The sequence below is a fragment of the Ambystoma mexicanum genome, chromosome 1p, assembly GCF_040938575.1.
Source record: "Ambystoma mexicanum isolate Mex_15411 chromosome 1p, UKY_AmexF1_1, whole genome shotgun sequence".
Taxonomy (NCBI): Eukaryota; Metazoa; Chordata; class Amphibia; order Caudata; family Ambystomatidae; genus Ambystoma; species Ambystoma mexicanum.
Window position 1 is genome coordinate 43,201,275 of NC_090921.1, and position 27,727 is coordinate 43,229,001.

The 27,727-nt window shown below is 48.9% G+C and overlaps 1 protein-coding gene across 1 annotated transcript in view; it reads left to right on the plus strand.

Moving 5' to 3' along the window:
• The first annotated feature begins 2,372 nt into the window (after positions 1-2,372).
• LOC138565921 (zinc finger protein 793-like) overlaps positions 2,373-27,727 on the plus strand; it is a 214,043-nt gene continuing 188,688 nt past the window's right edge. Inside the window, exon 1 of the mRNA XM_069643040.1 lies at positions 2,373-2,581. Within this exon, the coding sequence (XP_069499141.1) occupies positions 2,537-2,581 (45 nt within the window). The 5' untranslated portion in view covers positions 2,373-2,536. The remainder of the gene's footprint in view (positions 2,582-27,727) is intronic.

Consider the following 27,727-nt stretch of genomic DNA (forward strand, 5'->3'; position numbering starts at 1 on the left):
GAAGAGCGGACTGTTTTGTTCCCCACCTACCGAGTTGCGATATGGTACTACTCAAATTAGAAGAGTGGAAGTGTATGCTGGGAATTGAAGTCCGAGTGCAGGCAATTATCTGAATGGTATTGAACAAAGTGAGGAGAGGTTAAGACACTATAGCCCTATTGTATGAAGCAATTGAAAAGAAGACAGAAAGGAACAAGACCTACTATGTCGTAAACGATAAGGCTTGCCGAGTCTGCCGGTGTAGCAGTTTCCGTTCGGCTCACACGGAATTGGGCGGGTGGTGTTTGGAAGGAAAATAGGGATTGGAAGAGAGGGTTAGTATAGTAATCGTGTAGAGAGCAAGATATCGAAATAACTGGATTGAGGGTTTCCTAGACGATAACTTACGGAGTGTAACCACTAAAGGCAGTAGCAACGCACTGCGGCTTCCGTTCAGGTTGCTGATGTATTGTGTCCTGATATGTGGGCGGAGTATCCTCAGGTAACTGCGGGGACCCTCGACCGACACCCTGTGCATACGGTGCCATCTTGGGAGTAACGTTATGAATCGAAGGCATGTAGCGCCAGCGGCGCCACAATGACCATCCATGTACCCTTCGTAACAGCAGGTTTCTATCTTCACCTTCTCTTTGTCAGGAATATCGGCCCACAGGAACGCTGACATACGATCCCTCCTGCTCCTCTCCTTTGTGTGGCAGTCCCTTGTTATCGTGGCTAAAGCCGCTAGAGCTTCAGCCGCTCCTTTTATCTTGCGACCACTCCACTTTTCCTTGCGGCTGCATCCGCTGCATTTCTTTCTTGCAGGAGGGCAATCAGTCCCTCCCCCTCACATCCCTCATGCCGGCAGGCCTCATCTTCTTTCTGGGGGGGAAACGGCGACTCCCCCCCATCTTCTTTCGCAGTGGATGCCGCATATCAGGGTTGCTTCTGGGCTGCGGGTGCTCCGCTTTGTTTGCTCCACCGGAACACACACTGTTCACCATCCTTTTGTGGCGGATTCCACGGTGGAGGTTGCGGGCAAACTCCCACCCAAGGCGCACAAGCGCCCTCCTCACAGAGGATTGCGGCCGGGGGGATTCACTGGCAGGGCTCCCTACTGGATTTTACTCGCCATACCGACGGGGATGGATGCTGCTCCTCCCTTCCTCACAAGCGGGGTTGGGGCCTGCTATGAAGCAGGCCCCATGGTGCTATGGGACACCAGCACCATCCATACCTGCCAACATTTGAAAATCAAAATTCCTGAGATTTATGCGCTGCCCACAGCCACACAAGACTCCGCCCATTTGCACACACGCCCCGCCCACCTGTCAAAAAGGTAAACTCGGTTGTTGTAGCCATCAGTTTGCTTACTATAGCAATGAAAATAATTCATTCAATGCTATAGTAAGTAAACTGAAGGTGGCGGCGCCGCCGATATAATAGTGCTTTCAATCCATGTCATTGGATGGAAAGCACTATTATTGCGGCGGCGGCACCTTCAGTTTGCTTACCATAGCATTGAATTAATGATTTTCGTTATGCTATGCTATGCTATGCTATGGTAAGCAAAACGAACGCAGCACATCCGCCGTCATAATAGTGCTTTCCATCCAATGATATGGATTGAAAGCACTGTAATTATGGCGGTCGGGGGCTCGCATTGAGGGAGCAGCGGCCTCATATAGTGGTGATGCGGGCAGTGGGCACCAACATTTTGCACCTTTTCCGGGTCCAGGTGGAGAATATGCCGGGACCGGAAAAAACCTCAAAATTCGTTAGATTCAAGGGACTGTTCCTGCGACCCGGAGAAATGTTTAAAATTCCAGAGTCTCTGGAAAAATTCCGGAGGTTAGGCAGGTATGGCGCCATCTGGAGTGGGGGCAGGGCAAGCCATGCCCCTGATGCCTGCAGTGGCTCCTTTTTACTGATTGGACCATGACACAGTCATGGCCCACATTAGAAGGGCAATACACATGGGAGGGACACATGCCCTTAAAGGGGCAAAGCACTTTGGAGGGTACACACTACAGAGATCAGGTTATGGGCGGTGGCCTGCAAAAAGGAATGTTGCTGCGGAAGTAGGAAGCCAGTCTTCCAGGACCGAATCACGCGTAGCCCTAATCGTGCGGATAAGCCGGGTGGCCTGCCTACAGTACCCCCGGGGCCCCGGCATGAGGGTGAACCTCAAGCGCCACACACAACGCAATAAGATGGAGACGGGCGTCTCGCGATCTCGCACAGCGCATGCGCCAATCATTATCAGCGCATTTATGGGCGCGCACGCGCGCCTAACGCGGGGTCTCGCGCTGAGCATGCGCAACACAAGGTTTCTTGTTTTTCCACGCAAGCGCATATGCTAAACACCCTGCCGCACTGCGCATGCGCGCAGGACTGTTTGGGTCTTTTGCGGAAGCGCGTGCAGCCTCGGCGCGCGGCGGTGCAGGGAAAGTCACAGGACACTGTCGCGAGGCGGCTTATTACTATTATTACTATTATTATTATTAAAGAGAGCCTTAACGCAGTGCTCAGCTCCCTGCCGAGGACGGGCGTCAGAATGAAACCCAGAAAGTGCCTGTCTCAGAAGCAAGAGCCCGATGAGGTGAGTGATGCCCCGGAGGGGGTCCAGCGCAAGTGCCACCGGGGCAGAAGAACGCTTATATGTGCCCCACGCAGGCCACCGCGCAGTGATGCCCCGGAGGGGGTCCAGCGCAAGTGCCACCGGGGCAGAAGAACGCTTATATGTGCCCCACGCAGGCCACCGCGCAGTGATGCCCCGGAGGGGGTCCAGCGCAAGTGCCACCGGGGCAGAAGAACGCTTATATGTGCCCCACGCAGGCCACCGCGCAGTGATGCCCCGGAGGGGGTCCAGCGCAAGTGCCACCGGGGCAGAAGAACGCTTATATGTGCCCCACGCAGGCCACCGCGCAGTGATGCCCCGGAGGGGGTCCAGCGCAAGTGCCACCGGGGCAGAAGAACGCTTATATGTGCCCCACGCAGGCCACCGCGCAGTGATGCCCCGGAGGGGGTCCAGCGCAAGTGCCACCGGGGCAGAAGAACGCTTATATGTGCCCCACGCAGGCCACCGCGCAGTGATGCCCCGGAGGGGGTCCAGCGCAAGTGCCACCGGGGCAGAAGAACGCTTATATGTGCCCCACGCAGGCCACCGCGCAGTGATGCCCCGGAGGGGGTCCAGCGCAAGTGCCACCGGGGCAGAAGAACGCTTATATGTGCCCCACGCAGGCCACCGCGCAGTGATGCCCCGGAGGGGGTCCAGCGCAAGAGCCACCGGGGCAGAAGAACGCTTATATGTGCCCCACGCAGGCCACCGCGCAGTGATGGCCCGGAGGGGGTCCAGCGCAAGTGCCACCGGGGCAGAAGAACGCTTATATGTGCCCCACGCAGGCCACCGCGCAGTGATGCCCCGGAGGGGGTCCAGCGCAAGTGCCACCGGGGCAGAAGAACGCTTATATGTGCCCCACGCAGGCCACCACGCAGTGATGCCCCGGAGGGGGTCCAGCGCAAGTGCCACCGGGGCAGAAGAACGCTTATATGTGCCCCACGCAGGCCACCGCGCTGCAGGTCATAACCTTCCCGCCAGAAGGCGCAGCACTGACTCGCAACACATGGCCACGTCTGTCCAAGTTGCCAGGTCAATGGAGCTGTCTGCCCTTTGTTTACTTCCAAGCAACAGCAATGTGCATGCTTATTATAGTGTTCTATAAAGATGAATTGTATTGAGACATTTTCCTTTTAAAATTGTATCTAAAAGGGACAACACCTAAGCAATAATATCTGAAGCAGAGGGCTTCACAGGGGCCGTTGGTGGTCTAGGGCTCAAGCAGCCCCGGGGCAGTTGCCGGCTGGTGAAACCTGCTTCATATGGCTATTGTCGCCCTTCTGAGCGTCAATAGTGTGTTAAAACACAGACAAAACCTTGCGGCAATCGCTTTGCTTATAGAGAACATGGCTGTCATGTAAATAGAAGCCGGGGCACAGAGCGAAGCCCCTCTTTCGTTTCTATGCTGCTTTCAGGCAGAGCTGGCGAGGCACAGAAAGTGCATAAGAGTCACAGAGGCCAGAGAGAACAGTCCAGGCATTTGTAGGTAAAGATATAGATGGAGGAAAAAAGACCCAGGAGACTTCCAGGTAGGCAATTTTATTGATAAAGGCCCTGTACAGGGAATAATAGCATCTGCAGCATCCAACTCCCAACCGTCACCTCACCGCTCCCACAACATTCCACCTCTGCTGTGTTCCATGGTGGTCAGGTCGCATGCCACTCGCAATGAAACACATGCCCCACTACTATTGAGAAGAACTGCGCCTTGGAGATGTGGCAGAGGCAGTGTAGTGTGGCTGTAGGATGCTACCTACTCAGATAACTGTGGATGGATGTAATCAGCAATCATCTCACAAGTTTGGATGAGTAGTTTTAGTGGTCACCCACACAGAATGCTGTTGTATGCAACCATATCTCTTTTATTATTACATCTTAAAATTAAGTGTATGACGGTTAAGGTGTTTGTACATTGCACAACACCTTCTGAATTTCCTAAGTTTTATATATTGAGGAGGAGCCATTCCATGAAGAGGGGGGTCTTGAGCTCCTTTCTGAAATATACGAGTGGGTGAGTCTGCTGTTCACATGGAAGAGTTTTAAAGTATGGGGCATAGATAGAGAACTCATATCTTCTCGTTCTTTCCTCCCTGCACTAGCAGAGTTCAAGTCTGCATATGTCCTTCTTTCTGTTGGATCGTGGGCCTCTGGAGATGCTGAGCTTCTCAGCTATATGCTAACAGATTTGTAGATGATGCGACAGGATTTGACGATGATATTGACAGATATCAGCTTAGGAATATCCAAGCCATACAGTGTAGCAGCAAACTGTATTGGACTAACCTGTATTTTCCAGAACCTTCTCCGGACCGTAATGCTGTTCAGCTGGTTTGTGGAACGGGCTGTTGGTGTACTGGCTATTGTCGAAATGCAGACCCTACGTAAACAGAAAACAGGTAAGAGCCAATCCGGACAGGAGACTAATGGAGGCTGCGAGGAGCGTCCCTTACCTATTTGGTAAGAGGTTGGAATCAGTAAGGCGCTGTGGACGTGGTATTCGAAAGGTTGAAGCCAGAGATAGTGAATAACGGCATGGGAAGGAAGGTTAGTAAGGTTAATGGGCCTTATTCCCGGGCGGCACAAGGGCGCACTAGCAACGGGATGGAGCACGTGAAAAAGGTAGGATAGCGTCTTTGGTTCTGTGCTCAGATGACAATCTAGAAAACACAATCCGATGGAAAACGTGGAGACAAAGGAGGTTTGGCAACGTGCTGGCAGATTTATCACCATTATCACCAAGCGTTCAGCAAGCGGCGTCCAAGAAACATAGCAGAGGTCTAACAGGTTGCAAGCAGGTAAGGTACAGAATGTTACCAATAGGTTCCCACGTCCTGTCCTCAAGACCATAACCCAGCCAGTCCACTAGATACTAGGGTAGACCTCCACGGGTACGCATGTCCAAAATTGCCTTAACCTCATATTCTTCTGATCCTTGCACTGTCATGGGCGCTGGATGTGAAAGGAGGCGGGGACCTGGAAGGCACGGTTTAACCAAGGATACATGGAATACTAGATGCACTTTCCAGCGATGGGGTAAAGCAAGATGAACGGCCACAGGATTGAAAACCTCTGTGATCTTGTAAGAGCCCACGAACCGGGTTAGCAATGCCCTTCTGCCTGGAATACGAGGATACTTGGCGGCAAGCCAGACCCGCATCCCAGCCCGGTATACCGGAGGAGAAGAACAATGGGCATCCGCAAACACTTTGGACCGAGTAAGTGGCATCAAGAGATGTGCCTTTATGCCCTTGTGGAGGCTGACTAGGTCACAGACACATGAGCAGGCAGCTGGATTGTCTATGGACAGCTCAGGGTGCATGGGAAATGCCCTAGAGTGTTGTCCTTACATTGCATAGAACAGTGAGGTACCGGTGGTAGAATGTTGTGAGTTATTATAGGCAAATTCAGCAGGCTGCAATGCGGATAACCAGGTTTCCTGATATTGGAGGCATAAGCAGTGGAGATACTGTTCAAGGGTGGCGTTAAGCCTTTCTGTTTGCCCATCCATCTGAGGATGGTAGGCCGAAGAATATCATTCATCTATGCCAAAAGACGATGTCGGAGCTCTCCAGAAAGCCGAGGGGAGAACACGACAGGGAATAAAGAGTGCCAGTTTTGAGAAGTAGTCCACTACCACCCATATGGTGTCATAGTCCTGCACCAGAGGTAACTCGACTATAAAGCCCATTGAAAATGTGCGACGGAAGGCAGGGCAACGGGAGCGATTGCAGCAGGCCAACTGGTTTACCTGTGGACGACTTACATTGCGTGCACACTGCATAGGTAGAAATGAACTCAGCTACGTCTTTCTGCATGGAAGAACACCACCGACGCAGGAGTTCTAGGGTCTTATGTCTCCCACGGTGTGCAGCAAGTAATGAATCGTGGTACCATTGCAACACCGTTTGGCGGGAGGTAGTAATATGCACATAGAGGTGTCCCTCGATGTACGGTAAGGAATATATAACATTCAGTTTATATGCGCCAATCTCAGGCAGGTTTAACAACACCCATTCTTGAATCAAGCTCCTAAGTGAGGGTTGGGGTGTACAACTGCAGGCGACCTGGTTAACCAAAAGAAGCAGACTTTCTTTGTCAGTGGTGGGCACCTTACCACCCAAACATGAGATGGTGTCTGCCTTGGACTGAAATCGTGCTGGTCGGTAGGTAGTGGTGAAATCGAACCAGGAAAAGAAGGTGAGCCAACGAGCATGTCTGGCTTTAAGACACCTCATAGATTTGAGTGCTAGCAGATTAGGATGGTCCGTAAATACCTGCACCAGATGGACAGCGCCCATCAGGTGATGTCTCCATTCCGTCAAGGCATCGCAAACTGCCAGGAGCCCTCTCTCTGTGACCGCGTAGTTGCATTCAGAGGGCATCAATTTTCGAGAGAAGAACGCACCTGGGTGCAACACGTCTGTATCTACGCACTTCTGTGATAAAATAGTCCCTACGGCCACGGCTGAAGCGGATGTTGCAGTATGGGAGCCGAAGTGAAAGCAGCCTTCAGTGACTCGAAAGCGTACTGGGCACCAGGAGTACAGGCAAACAGTATCTTGTTGCTGTTAAGAGCGGTCAAGGGGGCAACCACGGAGGAGTAGGAGCATATGAAACATCGATAAAAGTTGGCAAAGCCAAGAAAGGGTTTTGATGGAAGTCGGTACTGGCTAGTCCAGTACTGCCTTGACCTTGGAGGGGTTCATTCTCACCCCTTTATCCGTTAGGTCATACCCCAGAAACTCCACTTCGGTGGCGTGTAAAACACACTTGTCAGTCTTTGCGTACAAGTGGTTCTCCCTAAAACGCCATAGCAACCGAGGAAACATGGACAACATGCTTTTCCAATGAAGGTGAATAGATCAAAATGTCATCTAGATAAACCACAACATACTGAGCCTTGCAGAGGCCAGTGGGCATGACGCAGTACTCGTAGAGGCCACAGTGGGTCTTGAAGGTGGTTTTCCATTCATTGCCTTCTGAAATACAAACAAGATTGTACACCCCTCACAAATTGAGCTTTGTGAACATTACCGATGACCGTAACTGATCGAGAAGAACAGATATGAGGGGCAAGGGATACTGGTTCTGCATTGTTATGGAATTCCGCCCTCTGTAGTCTATGCAGGGCCGCATATCGCCCTCCTTTTTGGGCACAAAGAACAAAGGGGAGGCTGCAGGAGACTTGGAAGTGCGAATAAAGCCAGTGGGTAATGACTTATCAATGTCTTCCTTCAATACTGCATCCTCCATGTTAGGGAATACACACGGCCAGTGGGAATCTTAGACCCGGGAACCAAATCAATGGGGCAATCGTACGGACGATGTGGCGGCAATTGCTCAACCGGGCCTTTATCAAAAACATCCTGAAATTCCTGGTACTTCCCATGGACCCCGGCCATGTGAACAGCTGCGATCGCACCTACCACGCAGGCTGTTTCGAGAAGAGTGCAACAGGCAGTTGCCCGTGCCACTGGGAAAGGACTGTTAAAACAATCCTCACAAAAGGAAGATGAGAACAGTATTTCCCGACGCTGCCAGTCACTTGAGAGATTGTGCATGTGAAGCTAAGGGAGACCAAGAATCACCTTGAAGTGTTGTACTGAAATCAGATTGAAAGAAATAGTTTCTGAGTGGTCACACTCAGTGGTCAGAAGGATGTTGGTGATTTGTTCTGTTAGTATGTCGGATCACAGGGCTGTGCCATCAACAGCATTTACCGTCTCTGGCTGGGTTTTGGCTAGGACAGGTATACCCAGTTCACAGACATAAGACAAATCAATAGAGTTTCCAGTGGCGCCAGAGTCTATGACAGCTTGAGTCAGCCAGGGATCAACTGAGGACATGGAACACTGGACTGTGACAGCAAAAGGAGTCGACAATGTGAGATCTGTGGAGTCCAAAGGAAGGACACTCAGCAATCGGACTCCTTCTACTGCTGAGCCTTGGAGTTTTTCCTGGGCGCTTTCCAGGTTTCTTGAGACAAGAATGCAAGAAGTGCTCAGCCGAGACACAGTAGAGGCAAATATTGTTTTTGCGTCTGTTCTCTCTTTCAGCAGGGGTCAAAGGGCCACGGATATCCCCAATCTGCATGGGTTCAGCGCCTCCTTGCAGGGTGTGGTCTGGAGAGGGTGTGACTGCAATAGGCATTCGCTTTTCACCTTTCCTTTCTGCTCTTCTTGCGTCTATCTGTCATACAAGTTCTAGTAACTCCTGAAAAGAGACTGGAACCACCGGAACAGTGGCCAAAGTGTCCTTCAGACTTTCGGATAGACCGTTATAAAAGACAACAGCCTTCTTTTCTTCAGGCCACCCGGTTGCAGCTGCCAGCTGGTTAAACCTTGCTAGGTAGGACAACAGCGTTGAGTCACCATGACTGAGGTTTAGAAGTTCCAGGTCAGTGGCCTGGGTATTGTACATAATGTCAAACACCTTGCCCATGGTCGTAATCAAGGCATCACAGTTGTATAACATATGACTGTTGTTCTCCAGAAGATGGTTCGCCCAGGCTGCAGCAGGGCCACCAAGATAGGACAGGACAAACGCTGCCTTAGTAGTAGTGTCAGCAGGCCAGCAAAGGAAATGTAGTTTACATTGATTGATAAAGGGGCGAAAGTGTTTTGGTTCTCTGTTAAAGCGTTCTAGGAGAGCTAGAGGGAACTGGTTGGACATGAGAACGGGTACCCGTTCTTGTCGAGGCAGAGGATGCCCAGTTCAGGAGGCCGTGGCTCCGGCTTGTGGATCCACTCAGGGTTGTGTATGAGCCCATTCCTGAAGCGCGTCTATGTGACGTAGCATTGTGTCTAGAGCAGCGACCATGTCAGAGCGCAGCTCGGTTACCAGCTGCACAAGATTGGCCAAGGTGTAAGAGGCTTCCATATTGGATAAAGGCTTCTGATTCTGTTGTGACTCACCGTGATGTAGATCCAGAGACTGATGGACATATAGGTGACCACTACCTGGAACCCGACCAGATCAGTAGACTCTTCTCATTTACACAACCCTGGAACCTGGCCAGACCAGTAGGCTCAGGTCTCGTCCGTAGGGAGGGAGGTCTTTCAATGTATCCCTCTCTTGCTCAATTTTACAATTGATCGAATGAGCAGTGTGACAGTTCAGGTACGCCACGGACACCAGCTGAAAACCAAAAGGACAGGTATCACCTTAGGAATATCCAAACCATACAGTGTAGCACCAAACTGTATTGGACTAACCTGTATTTTCCAGAACCTTCTCTGGACCAAAATGCTGTTTGGCTGGTTTGCAGGACAGGGTGTTGATGTACTGGCTCTTGGCGAAATGCAGACCCTACGTAAACAGAAAACCGGTAAGAGCCAATCCGGACAGGAGACTAATAGAGGCCACAAGAAGTGTCCCTTACCTATTTGGTAAGAGGTTGGAATCAGTAAGGTGCTGTGGACGTGGTATTCCAAAGGTTGAAGCCAGAGATAGTGAACAACAGCAGGGGAAGGAAGGTTGCGAGCAGGTAAGGTACAGAACGTTATGCAGGCGGAGTCCAGGAAACGTAGCAGGGTCGGCTTGTGTAATCCAAAGACTTGAATGGAAGGACAAAGCAGGAGCAGTTCGGAAACACGACTGCTTTCGTAACCAGGAAAACACAAGGGAACAGGACTGAAAAACAAGGTCAGAGAAAGGGGGACACTGGACGATCAGGAACCAAAAGGTTGAGCCGCAACTTCAATCAAAGGCAAGGACGCTCCCGACCAGCTATGTTTTTAAAGAGAGCAGGAGGTGGGGCGAGAGACATCAGTCGCGATCAGCTGCACAAGCTTGCGTTGTGTTCCCCTGGCACCGGTACGTGCAGCTGAGCGCCTTGTTCTGCCGTACCTCCCCCAACTTTGCCAGGGCAAACTCCAACGCTGAATGAAGGAGGCATTTCGGGAATGTGAAATGCGAGGTGCTGTAAGCCTGCGGTATGGCGCGACCAGGGATTTCTGGTGAGGGCGAGCCACGTTCCTAACAGATATGTGCTTGCAGCCAAAGCCAGTGCATCTCACTGACATACGTGGTGAGGTGTTGGAAGTCATAGAGTCCTTTGAGTCGTGCTGCTGCATGCAGCATACATCCCAGGGGTGCCATGGTAGTCACCGGAAGGCCTTCCAAAAAGGCATTGGCATCATCCAAAATGGAGAGGACCAAGGCTTGGACAGCAGATCTGAAGTTATTTTCTGTGACGAAACGCTTGATTTTCCATGAAAGAGCCAGGTAGGATTTGACCAGTGAAGGACCATCTTGATGATTTCCAAGCAGCAACCTAGAATATCAATGATTGTCTGGTAGTCTGTTGTGTCAATTACTGGTGAAGGTCAAGGTGAACCAAGAGGCAAGAATGGGCATCATTTAGGAATTTCAGGGCATCGTCAATCACCTCGATGGTAGCTGTCTCTGTGCTACATCTGGGGCTCAAACCAGATTAGTAGCACAGAAGAAGGTTGTTTGCTTTGATGTGTTAGAGGAGTTGCGTGGCTAAGGATTACACCATGAGGTACCAGTGTTGGTTTCACGAAAAGCAGGATGATTTGTCCGGTCTTGAGGGTTGAGAGGGGAGGTGCCTTTAGTTATGGAACTTTTGATGATTGTCAGGTAAGGGTGAAGTGCTTCAGTGAGAAGGGTCTTGAGTACAAATGCATGAAAGATGTCTGTGTATTGTCGTGAATTGAAATTAATTTGTTCTTATCTTGTTCTTGTCTCGTTGCTTGCACCCCTTCTCTTGTGCCTGCCACTAGTGTCTCCTCCCCTCACCTTTGATTCCCCACCCCTCACTCCCCTTTCCCACTGTCCCCTCCCTCTGCATCTTCTATGGTGCTCTCTGTCTCTCCTATATTCTCTAACTGCCTCTCTCTTGACTATCCTGTACTTCTTAATAAGTCTGGTAGGAAGAAGTTCAAAAGGGATATCCTAGTCTCCAACCCAGGCCCCCCTATCGCTGATACCCACGCCAGCGCTTCCTCCAGACAGACCCTCACCGACATACTCTTTGTCGTTCCTTCGCCAGACCTATGGACTCCACATATGGTCTCTGCTCTCTTCTTTTTCCTCCTCTTCCATTAATGGTGGAACCCAGTGTGAGGCCCTTCTGGCCCCCTTCCACTCTTCTAAGACCATTATTAATGTTTAGCTAAATGGTACCATCTTGGTCCAAGGCCCTCAGACCCACCTTTTTGATAGGGACTTCCCGCACCTCATCAATTTCCTTTGTTCTCCTACTGTTCCTTCTTTCCCTTCTCTGGCTCCTCTGCCTCCACCCTCTGCCACCTCTTTTGCTTCCTCTACTTCTTCTCTGGCTGCCCCGTTGCCCCCCTCCTCTGTCACTTCTCTGGTGTCTTCATCCTCCTACTTGGCTACCTTGCCCTTTCCACCTTCCTCATCTGCCCACCCTCGGGCTCCTTCTGCCCACCCTCGGGCTCCTTCTACACTTCCACAGGTCGTAGCTCAGACCTGTACCTTTCCATGGAAGACTTTCAAGGGTGGCAACGTTCTCCATATTGCCACTCTCAACTCTCGTTCAGCTGTCAAACACTCCTCCGACATCTGCCGTCTCCTGGAAGAACTCGGCCTTGATGTTCTCGGTCTGACCGAGATATGGTTCACGGGCAGATCTGTTAAAAGTTTTTACACTCTCCTCCCTGATGGCTACAAGATCCTCTCTGTGCCCAGATCCAACCGTCCCAGTGGGGTTGTAGCTTTGATCTTCCTGGAGTGGATCCCTGACTCTATCATTCCTATGCAGGTCTACTCTTCCTTTGAATGCCTGGTCTACAGGCTCTCTCTCTCCCCTGGCCGCTCTCTTACTGTGGCTGCTATCTAGCAGCCGCCTGGCCCAGTAACTCCCCTTCCTCTCCGAGTGGGCAGATCTCTCCTCCGCCCTCCTTGGCTCTACTACTCAACTCCTCCTCATCGGAGACCTCCACCTCAACCTGGATGCTTCCTGTCCCTCCTCTGGACTCTTTCACAACCTCTGCGATTCACCTTTTCTCTCTATTTTTCCCTCCGGCCCGACTCACTCTGCAGGGCAAACCTTGGATGTTCTGATCTCCTCAGACCTCCCCCTCTCTAACCCTCTCACCACTCCTTTCTCCTGGAGTGACCACTTACCCCTCTCCTCTCATCTCTCTCTCTCTACTCCTCAGGCCGAGCCATGCTGCATGTGTCATTGAGGCTTTCGCCGCCACTTTCTCTACCCCTCCTGCACCTCTGACTGACTCACATCCTGAGAAAGCGCTTTCCAACCTCATTTTTCTATCTATGACAATCTTGATGTACTTTACCCTTTCATGAGGATCCTCTTGAAGCCCAAAGCCAAGTGTAACTCTCAGTACGACTCACACTTCGTCAACCTTAAATGCAAGTGTAGGGTGGCTGAGAGGCAACGGCAGGCATTATGTGCACCCTCGGACAAACTGGCCTGCCTCCTGCTCCAAAGAGAGTACCGACTCTCTGACCACACCAAGAAGAGAGCTCACATCCAAGCCCGCGTCCCTGTGGCATTTAACAACTCGGCTGAACTCTTTAAAATCTGCAAGGATCTGGCCAATCCTACTGCAGTCTCTACCTTTCTGTCCCCCCAGGCCCTCTGCATGGCTTTGGCTTCACATTTCATCCCTAAAACCCAGGACATCCGGCCACCATCTCTTCCTCTCCTCCTTCTTCCTCTACTTGTTCTTCTACTTCTGGCCTTCCAGTGGCCCCCTCTCCTCCTCCCTTCTCTTCCCTTTCTTTTTTCACCCTGACAATGTTTCTAGACAAGTCTGATCTATGAATGTCTCGTCAAAACAGGTTCTTCCCCGTTCATCCAAAACCATCAAGGACCATATTGACACCCTCGCTCCAGCCTTGGCCGACTTCGGCAACAACTCTTTCGCCACTGCAACCTTCCCTTCCCCCCTGAAGCGCTCCCTTGTGCACCCACTTCTTAAGAAACCCTCATCGGTCCACTCCTGTCCTGCTAACTATCTCACAATCTCCATTACTCCTTTTCTGGGCAAACTCTTGGAAAAGCTGGCCTTCTCCCAGCTTAACCTTCACACTGAATGTTGGTTGTTTTCATGACCATCAGTCTGGCTTCAGATCAGCCAGAAGCACGGAAATTCCTGAACATCCTTGGAGAGCTGCTCTCAATCCTTGACACTAACCATCCTTCTGTCCTCATCCTCCTCAATCTCTCTTCTGCTTTTGATACTGTCAACCATGCCATCCTGTTCAACCGGCTCCGCGATGACCTGGATATCACTGATCAGGCCCTGGCCTGGCCGACCTCTTTTCTCTCTGACCGACCCTCTGAGGTCCAACTTGGGCCTTCCTCTCCTCTTTCTCTCTCTCTACCTGTGGTGTTCCCAGGTGTCTAATCATTCTCCTTGGTTGTTCAACCAATACCTGGCACCTCTCACCCACCGCATAGCTGCTCTCTGCTCCAACTTTCAGTGCTATGCTGATGACACTCAGCTCTCTTTCAGGCTCCTCTCAGCCACCTCTTCTCCCTCTCTCATCCCGGATTGTCTGTCCGCAATCCAGGAATGGTGTACCACCAATGATCTCTGCCTTAATGCCAGTAAGACAGAGATCCTTCTCATCGGCTCACTAGCACCTTCCTTTCCTGTCACTCTCTGGCCGCCGACTCTGGGCCTCTTCCTGTTCCTACCTGTCAGGCTAAGAACCTCGGGGTCATCTTCGACTTCACACCCTCCTTCTGTCCTCACATCTCTAATTTCTCTTAAGAAGTCAAACTACTAGCTGCACCTCCTCATAGGTATTCTTCCTTTCCTCACTTTCCCCCAGAAGCTCACTGTCTCCAGAGCTCTGTTCTCTCTAGGCTGGGCTACTGCAACAGCCTCTTTCTAATCTACCTGCCTCTACTCTCCGTCCTCTACAACTCATACAGAACAGAACTGCAAGACTTGTCATTGGCCTCAAGCCCAGGGATCAGAACTCTCCAGCACTGAAATATCTTAATTGGGACCCAGTGGAAGTAAGGATCAAGTTCAATACCCTCTGAATTGTCCACAAGGCTTTCTGGGGTCTGGGACCACAATACCTCCAACTTTCTCTGCTGAAAATCTTCCTACTCTAGCTCTTCGCTCCTCCACCTCCAACTCCTTGAGGGTCAGTCGCTTCTCCAAGCAACGAATTGGGGGCAGATCTCTTTCTTCAGCTGGTGCCTCCCGCTGGAACAGCCTCCCTGCCTCTCTGAAACTTGAGCAGAACCATCTCCGGTTCCGGAAGCACCTCAAGACCTTCCTCTTTGCTTCTACCTTCTCTCTTCCTCTCCCCTGCTGATCTCCTGTCTTATACATGCACTTGTCACCTGGCAACCCTCTGAATTCGGGCCAAGGTCCCGCCTGCCCGGCTGCAAACCCGCACTGCCTCTTGGAACCCCCTGCACTTGTGATCTGTATCTGTAAACCTACAGTCCCCTCTACTGCGCTTATTAGACACTTGCTATCTACACTTTTAACACTCGCCACCCATTGGCTGCACTGCTTGTTTCCTGATTCCTTGTCCTGCACTTGTCCACCCCTGCCCCCGGCACTTCTCCCCTCCCAGTTCTCCTGCACTTGCGCGATCTGAATGTCACAGAGGCCCAGTAAGATTGTTGTTTTTGTGTTCCCTCTGTTTCCCTTCCCATGCCTTGTCGCAACATCATATTATTTCATATACCGTGGCCTTGAGGGAGGCTAGGGTGGCATTGAGGTCTTCGATAGTGTCTTGCAAGTTGTCCACGTAGTTGTGATTTTACGAGATCGGATGAGCCATGTCCTGTCAGTTGTGGCGTTATTGTCTATGTTTCGGCAGATCATGCTGCCCTTCCCTTCCTTATCGCAGTAGTTATGTTTGACTGAATTGGCCCACCAGACAGGAGCATGATATATATTTATAAATATGTTTTCTTATAACACATCTCCCTCCAGTAAATGGAAGGTATACCTCATCCCTTGCTCTGCAGTCTCCTGTATTTTACCAAGAAGTTGACTGGTGAGGAAGAGTTGGACCTTTAAGTAATCTAGAGATTACTGCTTTAACCCGCTTCACTGTGTCAGTACTCACATGTGAGACATACCATATACAGCAGGATTGACCTGAGACATGAGAACAGCGAGTAAAGAACCACAGAGTTGTACACCAGCAATTACCTAATTTCATTGAAAAACAGGTCCCTCAAGTGCCATTTCGGCCAACTTCCAAAGCGGCCCTCAGTAGCCCAAGGACAAAAGAAGGAGGAGCTCATGTTGCTGCTGAGCTTAATTTGATGGCGGGGACCTGGTACGTATGCACTCGGGCGTAGCTATGTCCCCGCCGCCAAAGTTTCATAATTAGCACTGCAGAGTCCAAATCTAAAGGGCAGCATACAATCATATATGCCACCTTTTGCCCATTGTGCATGGTAAGCAGTGTTCCCAATTGAAATTACGCTCTCCTCGACATGTGAGTAGGATGAGGAGGGTTTCATTTCAATTGTGCAATCTTCCTGTCATGCTCGCATGGCAAGGAGCGTGTACAATGGATCCCCACAGGGTCTGCCTGCTTTATGTTGCTGCATTAAGCTGGCCGACCCCATAGGGATCTCCAGCATTTGTGACGGCATGAAAATCCATGCCGGCGCAAATGCTGGAAAGGAAGTGAGGTGGCAGAAATGCAAGTTGCATTCTGCCCTTCCTCTGCGCCATACAAATGCAGGAAAACAAGCTGTGGTGTCAATGGAAGGCTTAAAGCCTTATACCAGGCTTTTCCCTCTTCCATTGACATTACGGCTCTATTGAACATGAGCCCCAGAGAGTCGGGTTTATCAACCTGCAACCCCCTAATCTTTAGCGAAAGTGAGGTGGTGTGCCCATGGTGAATCCCTATACATGTTGTGAAGTGTGTCCCTGTGAGCATTGGCCCATGGTTCAGAGACTTTGGTACATCTGCCCTGAATGTTTAGAGGCGCCTCACAACCTGCTGTGTTGTAAAGAATGATTGATTGATTGGAAGAATGCCTATCTGGCCCTACGTCTTGGATGGGATCACGCTCGACCATCAAATAATAAATAACACAGTCCTAGTGGAGTCTGTCAAAATAAGATGGCCTATACTAACAAAACCTAATGCCAGCCCTTACTCAAATGTAACAAAATGTGTGGGAAAAATGTGTATACAAAAGGAATAATGTACAAAACTTTAAAGAATCAATGTGGCTGAGTCAGCTCTCCTCCCCACGTTGGACAACTCGGAGTAAGGAGGCCTTGTAGACAAGACAACACACTCTGGCACAGGCTGCAAACACAAGAGCAGTTCAAAACATGGATCGAGGCCCGCTAGGCCTTTCACGTTAAAGTCTTTCTTTCCAGTTTCCACAAACACAGTTTAACAGAAAAGCTCACATCGGTCCACCTCTGTTGGGCTCAGACTGCTTAAAGCAAAAAGTTTAAAGTGGTCCCCCTCTGTCAGGTTCAGACCCTTCACAGCACAAGTTCACGTAGGTCCCCCTCTGCTGGGCTCAGACCTTTCACAGCAAGAGTTCACGCAGGTCCTCCTGTGTCATGCTCAGACCGATTTCTGATGTCGAAGACATTCGAATGTGTGTGGTTTTTGGGACAGACCTCCGCAGGACCACTTCGACTTTCGACTTCGACTTTCTAACTTTCAATTCATATTCATGTTCTTTACCCCAGTGCTTTCTGGTCTGGGTAGTTCACTGTATTATGCACCAAAGTTGAACATTCAGCCTATCTATCACGTTGCCTTTACAGTTTATTCACTTGTTTGTGCCCTCCCTGACTTACACGTGTAAAAAGAATAAACCAGACACTCCCTGGACAGGGAATAAGGCACAAAAAAGCATGCTGCGAGAGTTCAAGGAAAAGTTTATCTAGATCTCTGAGAACGCTCTGACCACATTAAGGTTACAACACATTATATAAGCATATTGACTTATCTAACTTGTGATGCTACGTTGGACCCGGATTGGTCAGCCTGGGTGGTGTCTTAGGTGTGGGCATCATCTCTTCCTCCAGGTTGGTTGCTTGGTTGGCGGGAGGATTGACGTCAGACATCTGTGCTCCGGATGGGTGAAGGTCAGGTCGCTGTGAAACTCGGTGGTCACTGTCTAAGCTAAGAAAATACATTCTAAATAATGAATTATGATATGATATGGCATTTGTAACGCGCCTATACACAGGTGTTTCAATTCATTAAATAATGGTTGATCAAAAAGACACTCAGTAGTTTATCATGTCACTATACAAATCACACAGGTATCTATATCATCTGTAAGATTTGGGTTATACAGATTACAGGTTTACGGGTCTTGACCACTATAATACTCTCATTGAACTGTGGGGTTAGTCTCACAAGAATATCAGGTATGTGGCATTTGTTAGTATTGGGCACGATATACTGCAGCAGGGGTCTAATGTTAGTTGGGGGTCTGTTGGATGGGCTTCATAGCATGGTCAGCGGTCTGGCACATGAAAGGACAGAGATCCTTCTCATCGGCTCACTAGCACCTTCCTTTCCTGTCACTCTCTGGCCGCCGACTCTGGGCCTCTTCCTGTTCCTACCTGTCAGGCTAAGAACCTCGGGGTCATCTTCGACTTCACACCCTCCTTCTGTCCTCACATCTCTAATTTCTCTTAAGAAGTCAAACTACTAGCTGCACCTCCTCATAGGTATTCTTCCTTTCCTCACTTTCCCCCAGAAGCTCACTGTCTCCAGAGCTCTGTTCTCTCTAGGCTGGGCTACTGCAACAGCCTCTTTCTAATCTACCTGCCTCTACTCTCCGTCCTCTACAACTCATACAGAACAGAACTGCAAGACTTGTCATTGGCCTCAAGCCCAGGGATCAGAACTCTCCAGCACTGAAATATCTTAATTGGGACCCAGTGGCAGTAAGGATCAAGTTCAATACCCTCTGAATTGTCCACAAGGCTTTCTGGGGTCTGGGACCACAATACCTCCAACTTTCTCTGCTGAAAATCTTCCTACTCTAGCTCTTCGCTCCTCCACCTCCAACTCCTTGAGGGTCAGTCGCTTCTCCAAGCAACGAATTGGGGGCAGATCTCTTTCTTCAGCTGGTGCCTCCCGCTGGAACAGCCTCCCTGCCTCTCTGAAACTTGAGCAGAACCATCTCCGGTTCCGGAAGCACCTCAAGACCTTCCTCTTTGCTTCTACCTTCTCTCTTCCTCTCCCCTGCTGATCTCCTGTCTTATACATGCACTTGTCACCTGGCAACCCTCTGAATTCGGGCCAAGGTCCCGCCTGCCCGGCTGCAAACCCGCACTGCCTCTTGGAACCCCCTGCACTTGTGATCTGTATCTGTAACCCTACAGTCCCCTCTACTGCGCTTATTAGACACTTGCTATCTACACTTTTAACACTCGCCACCCATTGGCTGCACTGCTTGTTTCCTGATTCCTTGTCCTGCACTTGTCCACCCCTGCCCCCGGCACTTCTCCCCTCCCAGTTCTCCTGCACTTGCGCGATCTGAATGTCACAGAGGCCCAGTAAGATTGTTGTTTTTGTGTTCCCTCTGTTTCCCTTCCCATGCCTTGTCGCAACATCATATTATTTCATATACCGTGGCCTTGAGGGAGGCTAGGGTGGCATTGAGGTCTTCGATAGTGTCTTGCAAGTTGTCCACGTAGTTGTGATTTTACGAGATCGGATGAGCCATGTCCTGTCAGTTGTGGCGTTATTGTCTATGTTTCGGCAGATCATGCTGCCCTTCCCTTCCTTATCGCAGTAGTTATGTTTGACTGAATTGGCCCACCAGACAGGAGCATGATATATATTTATAAATATGTTTTCTTATAACACATCTCCCTCCTGTAGATGGAAGGTATACCTCATCCCTTGCTCTGCAGTCTCCTGTATTTTACCAAGAAGTTGACTGGTGAGGAAGAGTTGGACCTTTAAGTAATCTAGAGATTACTGCTTTAACCCGCTTCACTGTGTCAGTACTCACATGTGAGACATACCATATACAGCAGGATTGACCTGAGACATGAGAACAGCGAGTAAAGAACCACAGAGTTGTACACCAGCAATTACCTAATTTCATTGAAAAACAGGTCCCTCAAGTGCCATTTCGGCCAACTTCCAAAGCGGCCCTCAGTAGCCCAAGGACAAAAGAAGGAGGAGCTCATGTTGCTGCTGAGCTTAATTTGATGGCGGGGACCTGGTACGTATGCACTCGGGCGTAGCTATGTCCCCGCCGCCAAAGTTTCATAATTAGCACTGCAGAGTCCAAATCTAAAGGGCAGCATACAATCATATATGCCACCTTTTGCCCATTGTGCATGGTAAGCAGTGTTCCCAATTGAAATTACGCTCTCCTCGACATGTGAGTAGGATGAGGAGGGTTTCATTTCAATTGTGCAATCTTCCTGTCATGCTCGCATGGCAAGGAGCGTGTACAATGGATCCCCACAGGGTCTGCCTGCTTTATGTTGCTGCATTAAGCTGGCCGACCCCATAGGGATCTCCAGCATTTGTGACGGCATGAAAATCCATGCCGGCGCAAATGCTGGAAAGGAAGTGAGGTGGCAGAAATGCAAGTTGCATTCTGCCCTTCCTCTGCGCCATACAAATGCAGGAAAACAAGCTGTGGTGTCAATGGAAGGCTTAAAGCCTTATACCAGGCTTTTCCCTCTTCCATTGACATTACGGCTCTATTGAACATGAGCCCCAGAGAGTCGGGTTTATCAACCTGCAACCCCCTAATCTTTAGCGAAAGTGAGGTGGTGTGCCCATGGTGAATCCCTATACATGTTGTGAAGTGTGTCCCTGTGAGCATTGGCCCATGGTTCAGAGACTTTGGTACATCTGCCCTGAATGTTTAGAGGCGCCTCACAACCTGCTGTGTTGTAAAGAATGATTGATTGATTGGAAGAATGCCTATCTGGCCCTACGTCTTGGATGGGATCACGCTCGACCATCAAATAATAAATAACACAGTCCTAGTGGAGTCTGTCAAAATAAGATGGCCTATACTAACAAAACCTAATGCCAGCCCTTACTCAAATGTAACAAAATGTGTGGGAAAAATGTGTATACAAAAGGAATAATGTACAAAACTTTAAAGAATCAATGTGGCTGAGTCAGCTCTCCTCCCCACGTTGGACAACTCGGAGTAAGGAGGCCTTGTAGACAAGACAACACACTCTGGCACAGGCTGCAAACACAAAAGCAGTTCAAAACATGGATCGAGGCCCGCTAGGCCTTTCACGTTAAAGTCTTTCTTTCCAGTTTCCACAAACACAGTTTAACAGAAAAGCTCACATCGGTCCACCTCTGTTGGGCTCAGACTGCTTAAAGCAAAAAGTTTAAAGTGGTCCCCCTCTGTCAGGTTCAGACCCTTCACAGCACAAGTTCACGTAGGTCCCCCTCTGCTGGGCTCAGACCTTTCACAGCAAGAGTTCACGCAGGTCCTCCTGTGTCATGCTCAGACCGATTTCTGATGTCGAAAACATTCGAATGTGTGTGGTTTTTGGGACAGACCTCCGCAGGACCACTTCGACTTTCGACTTCGACTTTCTAACTTTCAATTCATATTCATGTTCTTTACCCCAGTGCTTTCTGGTCTGGGTAGTTCACTGTATTATGCACCAAAGTTGAACATTCAGCCTATCTATCACGTTGCCTTTACAGTTTATTCACTTGTTTGTGCCCTCCCTGACTTACACGTGTAAAAAGAATAAACCAGACACTCCCTGGACAGGGAATAAGGCACAAAAGAGCATGCTGCGAGAGTTCAAGGAAAAGTTTATCTAGATCTCTGAGAACGCTCTGACCACATTAAGGTTACAACACATTATATAAGCATATTGACTTATCTAACTTGTGATGCTACGTTGGACCCGGATTGGTCAGCCTGGGTGGTGTCTTAGGTGTGGGCATCATCTCTTCCTCCAGGTTGGTTGCTTGGTTGGCGGGAGGATTGACGTCAGACATCTGTGCTCCGGATGGGTGAAGGTCAGGTCGCTGTGAAACTCGGTGGTCACTGTCTAAGCTAAGAAAATACATTCTAAATAATGAATTATGATATGATATGGCATTTGTAACGCGCCTATACACAGGTGTTTCAATTCATTAAATAATGGTTGATCAAAAAGACACTCAGTAGTTTATCATGTCACTATACAAATCACACAGGTATCTATATCATCTGTAAGATTTGGGTTATACAGATCACAGGTTTACGGGTCTTGACCACTATAATACTCTCATTGAACTGTGGGGTTAGTCTCACAAGAATATCAGGTATGTGGCATTTGTTAGTATTGGGCACGATATACTGCAGCAGGGGTCTAATGTTAGTTGGGGGTCTGTTGGATGGGCTTCATAGCATGGTCAGCGGTCTGGCACATGAAAGGAATATCTTGCAGGGACATAGGGTTAGAATGGCAATAAGTTTCAACTGGCGAGGGTAAGAGGTCAAGGACACTTTTGTGGCGATGGACGAGCTATGTGCTTAGCTCATGTTGGTTCACATGCAGGACAGTGATCTCAGAGGAAAAGAGATGTGTTACATTTATTTGTTGCAAACATCTCCTGCTTCAGCGTGCGAATGGAGCTTCAGAGTTTTCCAGTCAGAGTGGGAACGAGGGTGGGGGCCATGTGCTCTGAGCTGCTGCGACGTGGAAAGGGAGAGAGGCTTTTTGTACTATCGCAGTGAGGCCTGGTCACCAAGATGGAGTCGAAAGGGAGTACAAAAAATGGATGCCCTGTGTCCTGCTCAGTGGTCCCATCTACGCGAATGTAACCCAAAGTTAACATTGCATAAGGGCGAGAGGCGTACCCACTACTGGGGGCACTTGGTCCGAGTTTTGTACTGAGAAGTGACGGCAGAGAGGGGCCTGTTGGGCCCTCGCTCCCACACATTCCCCCCTTTTGTTACATCTAAAGTAACTAATATTTTTATTTTTTATTCTTTTCATTCTCCCTTCGGTAGTACTCAGCCTCCGCCACAGCCTTGTCCCATGCGGGCGTGCCATTTATTGCCATCCACGCTCTGCATACACTTCTTAAGCTATTTCCTCTTCTGGCATATTCGTCTAGTGTACACATTAAGTAAATTCCTCCATCCCCATCTAGATCCACCCATACTCCTTGGTACCATTGCAACTCCCTTGGTTCCTTTATCGTTGTATGATGTAAATTATCAACTATATCCCCATATTGTCTGTAAATTGCTGTCATCCTGTATTGTGGTGTAGTGTACTCCCCTCCTTGTATTTGTGCATCTATCATGGTAGCTACCGTTGTCGGTCGGCCCATTGTTACCATCATCATAGCTGAGGTTGGCATACTTTTCTCACAACACCGGAGTCCTAGTTGGCACACACAGAAGAACAGGAGCACAAAGACGATGATGGGGACCAGTATTTTCATTGCCACATTTACCCATGATGGTATCCAACTGTTCAGATTGTCGAACCGCGTGGTTTCTTCTGCGCCTCCTTCTGTTCTCATCCTCTCTCCTAGATTGTGTACTGCTGTTATCACATGTGACAGTGTCCCGTTATCAGCATCTTCAGTTGGCACGAATGTGCAACACGCCCCCCCCAATTTTTCGGCAAACACCACCGTCCATCGCCGTGAGGAGATCTAGGACATATCTGTTTTGCATTGTCATAAGGCGCAGTGTGCAGAGCTCTATTTTTATCACGTTGAACCCTTCTTCAGTGTCATTAGCCAGGTGGATGAGCTCCCAGCGCACTATCTGCAACCATTTGGCGTTCGTTCATGCTTGCAGTCCCGGGACTAGAAGTGAGGCGAAAAATGTCTCTGCTGATGAAAAGAGCTTGTATTTCTGCGGGATCTCAGCAAGGAGCTTCGATGATTCGGACGAGATGTAATTGGAGGACCTTTTACTTCGTGTCAATCTTCTCTTTAGTTCATATTCTGACAATAGTTCATACACTGGAGCTTCTGTTATCATTAGTTGGGGTGCTGTCGATGGTTCAGCCGATTGCCCTGCTGCCGATATGCCAGCCGATTGCCCTGCTGCCGATATGCCAGCCGATTGCCCTGCTGTCCCTTGGATATGGCTCTCTGGTATTACCATCAGGGCTGTGTGGAGGGTGGCTAGAGCACAAGTTCCTTTCCACGATGCGGGGAGGTGCAGGTAAGCTTGTTTGCCGCAATTCCAATACATATCCATTAGTCCAGCGGTGCCTTTCCTCATGTCAGGTATGATTACCGTCTTGTTACATTTCCTTGTCTCCCCCATGTTCATTCTTCCTTCCCCATGGAAACACAGTTCATGTGGCACTTCTTTCTGTATTGTGATAGGTTTTCTAATGCTGTGACCCACGTTAGCTTTGTGACATGCTGCGACCAGATGGGGTCACATACCTCCTTTATCCATTGGAAAGTGTCATTGGATAGTCCTCGAAGTGCTTCTGCTTTGCATTCGATAGTTTCTTCGTGCTACTTATTTTCTGCATATCGCGTCCCCTTGATGACAAGAAATGGTTCCTTAAGGCAAATTACTCCTTGGCGTCTGCTTGTGCACGTTCTCTCATTTTCCAGTTTTTTCAATGTGACGGTGTGCGCTTGGAACGTGCTCTTTATTCTGCATAAAACCAGATGAATTAAACATTTGGCCTCCGACAAGGGCACTTCCTGCGGTACTAACATTTTCGGTGTTCCTGATGCATGCGGAATGAGTGAACAGACGTAGCAGCTTTCATTTGTTGCTTGCTTCGCCGTAGCGCTCATGTCGGAATACCTTTTATTTGATTGATCAGGGTGACGGGGATCTTCTATTTCGTCTAACCCCAGGTCATGATAAATGTTGTATCTTTTCCCTCCCGCCTCCCCCTTTTCTCCTTCTCCCTTCCTTGTTACTGTCTTTCACCTTTTTGTAATGTATTGGAAACATCATTGTTATTCAATATGACTTGTGTATCTTCATCAGTAGCAGCAATGTCGCGTGAGGTAGGGTGTATGGTTGTCTGTGAACGTGTACTAGTGTTAGTTAAATCATTTGGCCAATCATAATCTCCATTGTATTCGTTATGTTCATAAGCATCACTCATATTTATATTCAGATGTAACAATGACATACTTGTTGGTCCTACGGTGGCGTGTCCCGAAGGTTGCATCACATCTGCATCGTTAATGTTAATCTCATGTGATTCTTTCCACATAGTCTTTACCCCAGTCCATATCAAGTGCGATCCTTCTCGTATCAGGTTAGCCCCTCTCCCCCCTGTGCATGCCATTAACCAAAGATAGAAGGGTATAATACCAAGCCATAAAAAACAACATTACCGACAACAAAACTGCAGCACATTTTAAAACACATTCAACATTACTGAACCTATTAGCCCTAATGGCGTCCCTATCACTATCTAGCATTAATTGGTTCTCCGCGATTGTGGTTCGTTGGGCCATTTGTCACCTGGAGGGTCGATATAAATTTGTTAAGTCACTACAATATATACATGTATTTACATTTCTTGTTCAACTTCATATTTAATCATCATTTTTAGTCATGTTTGCTCATTTTCTCTATTACACATTTGCTTTTACTATGGAGAGGAGGAGAGTGAAAGAGTGATGGAGAAAAGCGTGGATCAATGATCGAAAGGAAGGAGAAAGAGAGAGAGAGAGAGAAAGAGAGAGAAAGAGAGAGAGAGAGAGAGAGAGAGAGAGTAGAGAGGTATGGAGAGTATATCGAACAACCAAAAAAGGAAAAAAAAAAGGAAAAATGGAAAAGAAGAAAGTAGGAGATAAGTCGTGCAGAACAAGATGCATATCATAACTTTTATTTCTGCAGGTTCTCTTTACCGACAATTTTGTTATCCCTTTTCAACCTCATTTGTGGTACCAGTGGCACCGTCTTGCTCCTCCTGGGGGATTGTAATTTAAATGACCTCGTAAGGGCCATGAAACCTAGGTGAATTCCACCTCCTTACAAAGCTGCGGACGTACACTTGTGCTCCTGGCATCAGTGGCCCGCTTGGACTGTCTGTGGCCAGTGTGGTAGTATCAGTCGCCACATTTTCAGTAAAAGGCGGTGCTATTTGTTGCGCTATGCTGCGTACTGCGCGTGTCAACTGGGTTAGGTATTCCTTGAACTCTTCCCCCAGCACTGTGGCAGCCCTGTGCGCGTCCGATGCTCTTCTAATCGGGGATACTGGTGTGTGTATTCGCCTCCCAGTTACAATTTCAGGGGGCTCAGATAGTGGTCTTTACATGGTTGCGTCCTGAGTTGGAACAGTGCTAGGGGCAAGCAATACACCCAGTTCTTCTTCAGTGTATTACGCAACTTGGATAGCTTACTCTTCAGCAATCCGTTGATCTTTTCTACCACCCCTTTCGCCATCGGATGATAAATTGAGCATAGCTTGTGTTTTACCCCCAAGAGTGACGTTACTTCCTTAAAGAGGTCATTCACGAAGTGCGTACCTTTGTCTGATCTTATCACATCGCATATTCCCCATCGGGAGAACACTTCCCGAACAAGGAATTTCGCTGCACACTTCGCGTCTGGGTGGGGACATGGGCCCGCTTCCAACCATCATGAAAAGGGGCATACCACCACAATCAAATATCTTGCCCCATTACACCGCTCTCCCATATCAGCATAGTCTATATGGAGCTCTCTAAATGGTCCTGTTGGTCGGGGCAGGGTACCACGCAGTGTTCTCAATGTCATCCCTGAATTATATGTTTGGCATGTTATGCATTCTACAATGAATTTTGACAGGTGCTCCTGTAAATTAGGGACGAACCAATGTTCCTGGATGTCTGCGGCAATGTGTTGTTTCGCTACATGGCCGGGGAAATGCAGCTGTTGGAATGCTATTTCTAGTAATTCTACGGGCATTACTACCTTTATTGTTTTCTCCTGCCTCCAAATGAGGTCTGTGGCTGATTGTTTACATCACTGTTTGTTCCACAATTCTTGTTCCTCCTGTGGTGCTCTTCTTTGTAACTCTATTATCTGCGCTATTGGTGTATTACTGTAGGCTTCTTCTAGTGGTTCTGTAATTGTTGCCTTTACAATGCATTCGAGTGTTGGTGTTACATTGAAATACAAGGTCTCCTTCGCCGCTGCGTCGGCTGCCGCGTTTCCCAATGAGATTGCATCTGTGTTGTTGGTATGGGCTTGGCATTTCACCACTGGCACTACCGATGGTACTGCTAATGCATCTATTAACTCATTCAACAATGTTGCATGCTGTACTGGAGAACTGTCTGCCCTCCTAAATCCCAGTCTACGCCACCGTAACAACCCTGAGTGGACTGTGGTAGTTGCATATGCTGAGTCTGAGTATATTGTCACTGCACATCCCTTAGCTGTGTGTAGTGCTTCGATCAGCGCAGTTAGTTCGGCTCCCTGTGCAGAGTAATGGGATGGGAGGCGCTTTTGCACAATCGTCTCATAGTCATCTTCCTCCATGCACACTACTGCCATCCCTATGTGTTTTTCCCCTGTTTCGGGGTTTATTGATGCTGACCCATCTATAAAATATATTTCTCCCTCGTTTAGGGCATTTTCACTTGCTTTTGGGATGTCATCACCTTCCCCCTCATATGTGGCACAATCGTGTTTCTTTATGTCCTCTGTCGTGCATGGCTCTGTGATGAATGTTGCTGGGTTTACTGTTTTGCAGCTTACAACGTGTACGTTGGGACTCGAAATTATTATTTCATATGCTGTTGCTCTCTGTGTTGTTAGTGTTCATTTTGATCGCTCAAGAATGGCGAATAGGGAATGCTCCGCATATAGCGTTACTGAGCATCCCATGACAATGATGGCGCTCTTTTCAATCGTGAAGGCCGCAGCTGCGAGAGCCTGTTCGCACGCGAAATGGCCTTGCATTACTGGGTCTAGTGTCCCACTGTAATAAGCCAATGGTTTGTGACCTAAAGATGTTTTTTGTGTCAGTACTGCCGTCATCAGTGTTCCATTACAGTGCGAGAACAAGAAAAATTCCCACTCATAATCTGGGTTCACGAAGACTAGGGCATCAGCAATGAGGTCCTTTAGTTTAAAATACTGTGTCATCATTTCATGTGTCCATTTTATTGCGGCTCTATTTTTATGTGCTTCTTTTAATGCTAGTAGTAAGGGACGTGTGCATGCCGCGTAATCAAAGATCCAGGCTCGGCAAT